Below are 9,369 nucleotides of genomic sequence, written 5' to 3' on the forward strand. Positions count from 1 at the left end.
AAACAGCTTCATCCTTTTCAAAGAGCATCAAGTCCAACATCCAGAAATCCAAGCTCTACAACGACCCAACAGCTATGCTCTTGTCAACTTCCGTGAAGAACTTGTGAGGCAGCTTTGCAAGTTTCCCGAGTATGATGTGCCCCCTGCAGCAGCATCACAAGCCAATCTCCCTCCCCAACTTGGTCAGTTTGAGACAGTGCACATACCAGTGTATTCACAAGATACCAAAAGGAACTGTGTTGTATGCTACAAGCAGGGACGTGGTCAGAAGCAGGTCTACTCCTACTGTAGAGCACCTCAATGTGGCAAATATCTCCATGTGACCAAGGACTGGAATTGCTTTGAAGTTTGGCACAGTGATGAATATCATCAACAGTTGATAATTCAAAAGCAACATACAAATGTATAACTATAAGATATTGTAAATATAGATATTTAGCTAATAGTATTCCATATTGTCAGATTCAACTATTTTACGGCATAGTGACATGTGTTCTTTAAAAATGTCCTGTGCCAGTTCTGGTTATTGAATAAGAAAGAGAGCTTCAAATTAAGTGTACTACATGTCAAGTTAACTTTTTACTTTCAAATAATTTTGATTCACTACTATGTTCTAGCCCTGTTTTATTGAAAATGCGCGTCACGGAATATGCTAATGAGCTGCTAATTTGCATAAATTTGCATAATAATTATATATATTTTTTTTCTTAAATTTACCAAATATTAAATCCCAGTTGTCATGGATTAAAAAAAGTTGTGTATGACCAATTGTGATTCAATATTTTATGTTTTATTGATGTTTAAAACAATATACCCATTTTCTAGCAATTTTGTCTCGGACAGGAAAGAGTGATGTCATGTATTGTGGTGAGCTTCAGGAGCTGAGAGAGAACATCTACAGCTGAACGTCCTCCAAACTTCTCCTGACTACTGTGTAGGTCCAGCGTCACCTAGGCGAGAAGAAAACACGATTAACACCAGGCTATTTAGGATTAGAAAAGCTGTAAACATTTCTGTTGTGTAGGGTTTTACCGAGTAATTTCAACTATTAAAATGCTCACAAGGATACTGCATATTGTGTAAAACCCAGATTTCTGCACAGTAGTTGTGGATAAAGATTAGATTAATAGAATTAAACTTGTAGAATTACATTCCAGTTGTAGTCGCGTCCCGTTGTTTCCCACTTGCGTAATCTAAAATGTATTCTGATAAAGCACTTTGTTTATTAGGGTTCTGACATGATCAGAGACATAATCAGAAAAAAAGAAAAAAAAAACATAAAAACGACTTTAGTACAGTCTAATTTGATAGAGAGAGCAAAACATGTAAGTTCGTTCTTCCATTCAATGATGTGGGGCCTCATTTAAGATATTTGCATTCATTCATTATTTGTTTGCTTAACCAGATCAAATTACTTCATAAATCATAAATTCCACATTTTTTTCTTTTAAAAATACTCCAGCTTTGATTGACGCAAACCAAAATGGCTGAACAGGTTCACACTGGAAGAAAATATATATTCCAAATATGTTCCACAGTCTCAATATTGCTTGTAGGTTACTAATTCCTCCACTTTGGACCTTTGGTTACACGGTGTTTGTCCGAGGAGCCGTGAAGGCAGCAGTGTAGGTACATCCCCCCGCACTGTTTGCTACAGTGTACACAGACAAGATGGCAGCTTCTTTGGAAGACGAGTTTGAAGATGCGCCTGACGTGGAGCCGTTAGAGCCGACACTGAAGAACATCATCGAGCAGAAGTCTTTAAAATGGATATTTGTTGGTGGAAAGGGTGGCGTGGGTAAAACAACATGCAGGTAGATTGAAGGGAACTGCTAATTCCGCCTGCCGATATTAACTCACACTACGTCGTATGCTAACATAGCTAGCTAGCTAGCTAGCTAGCTGAGATAGCTGCAACCATAACTTGACGTGGATCTCTAAGTGAATTAATAAGAAGCTATTTCTTAACCACACTAATTTAATGAGAGTTAGGATACTGGATATGCAATAGCATACAATGTTATCACCGTAACATTTTAAAGCTGTTAGGCCAAGCTAGTTGTCATTAGCCGGGTAACGTTAGAGGAACGCTGCCAAGCACTGTCACCAGCTAATGGTAGCCAGCTGACAACAGTTACTCGTCACTTCTTTAAGTCGTATTACTTTGGATACGTAAGATGACAACTACAGCCTGTTTGATATCTTCTATCTTCTGTTTTTTTCAACGATTTACCTTGGTTAGCGTGTAACGTAGCTAATGGACTACAAGGTAATGCTTACATTGGCTATCTGGCGTTAGCCGTCAGGACAGCTCCACCATTACGCTTATTTTAACATTGGAGCCATTGGGTGAGGCTTTAAAATTATTTACCTTTTCAAATGGCAGTTGTACATGACGCAAGTGTTAGGTTATGCCCTCGAATACAAAAATCTCAATATTTTTTTGTTACATTTGAATGTTCGGAATGCCTCTTACATCTAGATAATGTGTGGTTTAGCATGCTCACTGCAACTTTTCAGATCAGGGAACAAACCGCATACCGACCTCTCCACTCTGTCGTTTTTCCAGCTGCAGCTTGGCGGTCCAGCTCGCTGCTGTCAGGGAAAGTGTCCTCATCATCTCCACCGATCCTGCTCACAACATCTCTGATGCTTTTGACCAGAAGTTTTCAAAGGTGCCCACTAAGGTTATGGGCTATGAAAACCTCTTTGCAATGGTAAGTCGAACTACATACAACCAGAGGCAGTTCAATTTGTCATAAACGAAAAAGCACAGGGGTAAATAACATTACTTAGTAGTTCATTTTAATTGTGTCGGTAAGCTTATCAACATGCACGTTCGTGAACATTCACCTGTCGGATGCTAGTTAATGAGAAAACTCTAACATTAAATTACAATAATCAAATAGGATGCCAACACAAAACACGTTTAAGCTTAAAACATCATAATAGAGTCACACAAATGGCACAGGTGTTAATAATACCATTAACAAGGTCATGAAAACACCGTGGGCTTGGCAAACACAGTACCAGGCTGTTTATGTAAAATAAAATTAAGAGCATGACTTAACTATTTATTCTGGTATCACATGGCCTATTCCACATCAGGGTAACAAACCGTCATTGTGCAAAAAATTGAATTGCCGGAGGCCCTGAAATAATTTGCAGTTACGCAGCCCCTCAGTCTGTTCTGTGCTGATTTATTGTCATTTGTTTTTGTGTGGGTGTAGGAGATTGACCCGAGCCTGGGTGTGGCAGAGCTGCCTGACGAGTTCTTTGAGGAGGACAACATGCTCAGCATGGGTAAGAAGATGATGCAGGAGGCAATGAGCGCCTTCCCCGGGATCGACGAGGCCATGAGCTACGCTGAGGTCATGAGGTAGGGCACATGCTCACTGAAAAGCCTGTTCTCACTTTGTTAGTAGTTTTCTGAAATCACTTTTGAATATAGAACTGGTCGAAAAAGTTTTACAAACTTGCGTACCGTATCCCTTTCCCCCAGGTTAGTGAAAGGAATGAACTTCTCAGTGGTTGTCTTCGACACCGCACCCACCGGTCACACACTGCGTCTGCTCAACTTCCCCACCATTGTGGAGCGTGGTCTGGGCCGCCTCATGCAGATAAAGAACCAGATCAGCCCCTTCATCTCCCAGGTGAGGAGGGACACGCAGATCCAGTTGGTCATTGGTTTTGGTTATTAAAAGATTATTTGTTTTTAAGATTAAATGTTGTAGCGCAAAATTATTCTAATTATATTTAGCTTTCCATTTTATGAGGCTTTCAATTTAGAGCCTTTCAAAATTGCAGCCTTTAATATTTTCCACCTGTCTAAGCGATTATTCTCACCAAGCAACTTTTCCTGGTTTCCACTAGAGGCGTGTTATGTGTTTTACTTTCTTGAAATCAATGCTGTGTTACTCAGCCAAATATCCAAGACTGACTTTTAATTCCCCCTGGCATTTAGATTACAGAAATTAATGATTTAATTAGGAAAACAATTGTTGTGTTGTAATGTGGCATTATGTAAACAACATGGAATTTAAGTTCTGAAAATCATTAAATATTATTCAGTGATCAGTACTGAATTTGCTTGAAAGCTTCACTAAGTAACATTGAAAAGCGTTATTAATATATGCATTTACGGCAGTATTGAAATTGTGACGTTTTTGTGTTATGGACCTTAGAGCAGCTCTTTAAAGTAATGCATGATGGTTCATTTGTTATATACATGAAATATGAACTATGATTCAATTCCTTTTGATATAAATCTGTTTGTCTCTCTGTGTTGTAGATGTGTAACATGCTCGGTCTTGGCGACATGAATGCAGATCAGCTGGCCTCTAAGCTGGAGGAGACCCTGCCCGTCATCCGCTCAGTCAGTGAGCAGTTCAAAGACCCTGTAAGTGGCACTATGTTACTCAATGTTTACTTTCATTTATTTATTATTTCTATGTCATGCCAACATTTGTTCCTTCTCACACTGGCTAATAAGACGCCACTATTTTATATGCATCATATAAAAGAGTTAATGTGGTTATGCTTCTGTGTTGTTTGAGTTATTTTTTTGTGCAATACAGGCTTTTTAAAATGCAACTATTGCCAGAATAACAATGCATTTGCAATTTAGCTTAACACTGTGTTTTGTCTTTGCTGGGGCTCTGTATCTCTGGACATGCAGACCTCTGCGCTGTTTGCATCCATACAGCGTGACACGTGCATGTACAGTGGGGCAAAAAAGTATTTAGTCAGCCACCAATTGTGCAAGTTCTCCCATTTAAAAAGATGAGAGATGCCTGTAATTTTCATCATAGGTACACTTCAACTATGAGAGACAGAATGGGGGAAACAATCCAGGAAATCACATTGTAGGATTTTTAAAGAATTAATTGGTAAATTCCTCGGTTAAATAAGTATTTGGTCACCTACAAACAAGCAAGATTTCTGGCTCTCACAGACCTGTAACTTCTTCTTTAAGAGGCTCCTCTGTCCTCCACTCGTTACCTGTATTAATGGCACCTTTTTGAACTCGTTATCAGTATAAAAGACACCTGTCCACAACCTCAAACAGTCATACTCCAAACTCCACTATGGCCAAGACCAAAGAGCTGTCAAAGGAGACCATAGACTAAATTGTAGACCTGCACCAGGCTGGGAAAACTGAATCTGCAATAGGTAAGCAGCTTGGTGTGAAGAAATCAACTGTGGGAGCAATCATTAGAAAATGGAAGACATACAAGACCACTGCTAATCTCCCTCGATCTGGGGCTCCACGCAAGATCTCACCCCTGTGGGGTCAAAATGATCAGAAGAACGGTGAGCAAAAATCCCAGAACCACACGGGGGGACCTAGTGAATGACCTGCAGAGAGCTGGGACCAAAGTAACAGAGGCTACCATCAGTAACACACTACGCCGCCAGGGACTTAAATCCTGCAGTTGCAGACGTGTCCCCCAGCTTAAGCCAGTACATGTCCAGGCCCGTCTGAAGTTTGTTAGAGGGCATTTGGATGATCCAGAAGAGGATTGGGAGAATGTCATATGGTCAGATGAAACCAAAATAGAACTTTTTGGTAAAAACTCAACTCGTCGTGTTTGGAGGAGAAAGAATGCAGAGTTGCATCCAAAGAACACCATACCTACTGTGAAGCATGGGGGTGGAAACATCATGCTTTGGGGCTGTTTTTCTGCAAAGGGACCAGGACGACTGATCCGTGGAAAGGAAAGAATGAATGGGGCCATGTATCGTGAGATTTTGAGTGAAAACCTCCTTCCATCAGCAAGGGCACTGAAGATGAAGCGTGGCTGGGTCTTTCAGCATGACAATGATCCCAAACACACCGCCAGGGCAACGAAGGAGTGGCTTCGTAAGAAGCATTTCAAGGTCCTGGAGTGGCCTAGCCAGTCTCCAGATCTCAACCCCATAGAAAATCTTTGGAGGGAGTTGAAAGTCCGTGTTGCCCAGCGACAGCACCAAAACATCACTGCTTTAGAGGAGACCTGCATGGAGGAATGGGCCAAAATACCAGCAACAGTGTGTGAAAACCTTGTGAAGACTTACAGAAAACGTTTGACCTCTGTCATTGCCAACAAAGGGTATATAACAAAGTATTGAGATGAACTTTTGTTAATGACCAAATACTTATTTTCCTCAATCATTTGAAATAAATTCATTAAAAATCCTACAATGTGACTTTCCTGGATTTCTTTTCTCATTTTGTCTCTCATAGTTGAGTTATACCTATGATAAAAATTACAGGCCTCTCATCTTTTTAAATGGGAGAACTTGCACAATTGGTGGCTGACTAAATACTTTTTTGCCCCACTGTATGTGTATTTTGATGATGCTGCCTCCCACTGCTCTACAGTGGCTCAGTATATTCAGGAGAGGAGTGTTAACAACACAGTTTAAAAGTTCGATACACTATTAAAAATAAAGCTCAACTCTAATCCCACTGAATGTATGTATTGTATGATGTATTTTTTGTTTGCATAGACCGAGCAAGTCATGATATTCAAATGTATACATTGAAGAATGTTTAGCTGGTGCCTCTTTTTGCCCCAGAAGTTAGCATTTTTAGGGTCCATCGACAAAAAGCCAATGGGAATTGAAATGTTTTAATTGGATTTTGAAAAACTGATAATATAAGGTGTTTTGCACACACATGTGATACTTACACATTATTGATAAGCAGGATAACCACCACTTTTATGATTTTTGAGGTGAAAATGCCATTGCCAGAAGTAAAAATCTAACGCTATACAACCACCACTTCTAAGCTTAAGGTGGATAGTGATGGGTTTGATGAAATTTAGCTGTCTCATTTAGTCACTATGTCATAAAACATAAAGGGAAAATAGTGAGTTCTTATTCCAGGCGTCTAACCGAAAACGCGTTTTTAAAAAAACCTGTTGACTTTTGAGAATGTTAACTCGCATCCGAGTTTCAGGACTCATTTCTACCACTCTATGATTCTTTGTTTTTGTTGTCTGCTTTAGGTGTTATTTTAAACAGGACTAGAGTTAGTTTGAGGGTTAGTTTTTAGCATTTTGAATAACTAATCAGGTGAACTAGTCCTCCCAAAGCTTTGCGTGTATGTGTCGTTACTCTTTTTTTCTTCCCCACATCCATCAGGAACAGACCACCTTCATCTGTGTGTGTATCGCTGAATTCCTCTCCCTGTATGAGACTGAGCGGCTGATCCAGGAGCTGGCCAAGTGCAGCATCGACACGCACAACATCATCGTCAACCAACTTGTTTTCCCCGAAGCAGAGAGGCCGTGCAAAATGTGTGAAGCCCGCCATAAAATACAGTCCAAGTATTTAGACCAGGTACGTGTAAGCAGATTGGTTTTGGGGGGTTGTGACTCTACAGCTGTATAATTTGTCTTCCTCCTCATTAACGCATTACTCCCCTACAGATGGAGGATCTTTACGAGGATTTCCACATAATCAAGTTACCACTGCTGCCCCATGAAGTCAGAGGAGCCGAAAAGGTCAACACGTTCTCTCAGCAACTTCTGGATCCCTACAAACCCCCAAACAAGTGAACTCCTTCTCTGCAGGACCTCCTCTCTGCCCTCCACTCCCCTACAGACCACACCTTTACAGTCTGAACTCCTCTGTCCTCTATCCAGCCTCAAACCCTGCAGCCACCAATTGATCCCCTCAAAGTCTGTCACCCGAAAGCAAAGCACTGCTACAGCAGGACACTCAAGCCCTTATTGAAAGGGGTGCTAACAAAATCACAACCACACACGTACATAACCTGAAATATTGTTGGAGAGGTAAGCGCAGATTCTTGCTGCCTTACCTCTCAATTGTCCTTCATTCATGTCCTCCGTGTGGCATTCCTACTTAAAGCATTTCACTTTCTCTCTAACACTACCCTTCCTCCTCCATCACCTCAAGTGTTTCCAGTGAGGTGCCGTGTGTTCCAGGATAAAAATCTTTCAGATGGTTAATGTTTATGCCTTGTTTATTCTGTGTGGTTTTGATGGCTGTGTATGTTCCCCTGACTTTTGACTCAAATTTCATCTGGTATATTTAAAGATTCAGGGTGTGTAGCAGGACAATAGAGTGGTTCAGTGATGACGTCTTTTTCTATTTAATTCTTTTGAATATTCTAGAAAATAAGATATTTTAGACGAACATATTTTTTTGGTTCTTAACGTTTTGTTAATCACCCCTGCTTTATGGTGTTTGAAGTGTAAAGGTAATCGGCAAAAGTAAGAAGCTAACATTTGGCTAAAAATAAACTGCATTAAGTTCATACGACTTTCCACCAATGCTAAGCTAAGGGCAGCTAATGTTCTGCGTAATGACATCGGGTAGTCTTATGTACTCACTGTCGTTTTTATGACACACAGAAGAAGCTTTAAACGTCCATGAGGGGGCTTTCTACCATCCGTATGACGTATTTAACGTCTTAAACAAAAGCATTTCTTCTGCTGGTATTAACTAAAGACCTCTAACCGATGTAGACATCTTACCGAAAAACAAGTTGACTTACAGACGAGGGAACCAGAAGTGGTACAATGCCAACTAATTTCTGGGATTTAGGACTCATTTCTGCACCACTCTATAACGAAAAAATATGCTATCACGTTTAAAAAAATAATGTTATTGTAATAAAGGAAGGCAGAACAATCTGAAGTGTTTATTTTACCATGTGACCAGTCATTAGACCTTATGTAACCAGGTGCAAATGCAGTAACCTAATGTCAATGAGATTTTGGATCAAGTCAAGTTTGGAGATAAGTATCCATATATGGCTATGTCATTGTTTGAACTGGACAGTCTTAATGTTCTCTGTTACATATTACAGGCCACTGTTGTTGGAGCAGCACCAGATCTTATGAGATTCAAATCAAACATGTGAAAAGACTCTTGATGTTTAAAAAGCTAAAAAGAGTGTCACAGCATCATCCCATACAGTGCTCATCAAACATTTTGTGTCCACAAACTATATGGGAACACTATTACATTAGTAGCCTTATTAGTGCATTGTTAATACAAATATATTGAATGTTGCTTGATCAGTTGTGGAACAGATGAATGGCGAGTAGTTGAGGAGGAATCAAAGCATCTCTGCCCTGTGAATACTGGACTGTGATTGGCTCGCCCGATACTTCCAACAGGTTCCTAAAGGAAATGGCCCTCTTTCTGTCACTGAATGCTTTTGAGTCAATCTGTTTTCTAAAGATTTTTTCTTTAAATTATATTGCGAGTGTTAATTAAAACCAACTTGCATCAGACGAGAGCCTTTTGTCGTTCCTTTAGACCTGCAGTGCGTATTTAACGCTCCTGTTTATTAAATGGAAGCATGCAGATGGCCTCCAGCATGACACCTCAGTTAACCTTTAACACAGT

At 40.1% G+C, this 9,369-nt stretch overlaps 1 protein-coding gene across 1 annotated transcript; it reads left to right on the forward strand.

Annotated features, from left to right (window-relative positions):
• The first annotated feature begins 1,599 nt into the window (after positions 1 to 1,599).
• get3 (guided entry of tail-anchored proteins factor 3, ATPase) lies at positions 1,600 to 9,254 on the forward strand. The gene is made up of 7 exons (XM_063883927.1): positions 1,600 to 1,814; positions 2,570 to 2,717; positions 3,231 to 3,379; positions 3,503 to 3,653; positions 4,292 to 4,399; positions 7,132 to 7,329; positions 7,419 to 9,254. The coding sequence occupies exons 1-7, from the start codon at positions 1,672 to 1,674 to the stop codon at positions 7,545 to 7,547; spliced, it is 1,026 nt and encodes a 341-aa protein (XP_063739997.1). The 5' UTR covers positions 1,600 to 1,671; the 3' UTR covers positions 7,548 to 9,254.
• Positions 9,255 to 9,369: the final 115 nt, after the last annotated feature.

This window comes from Eleginops maclovinus, chromosome 5 (genome assembly GCF_036324505.1).
Source record: "Eleginops maclovinus isolate JMC-PN-2008 ecotype Puerto Natales chromosome 5, JC_Emac_rtc_rv5, whole genome shotgun sequence".
Classification (NCBI taxonomy): domain Eukaryota; kingdom Metazoa; phylum Chordata; class Actinopteri; order Perciformes; family Eleginopidae; genus Eleginops; species Eleginops maclovinus.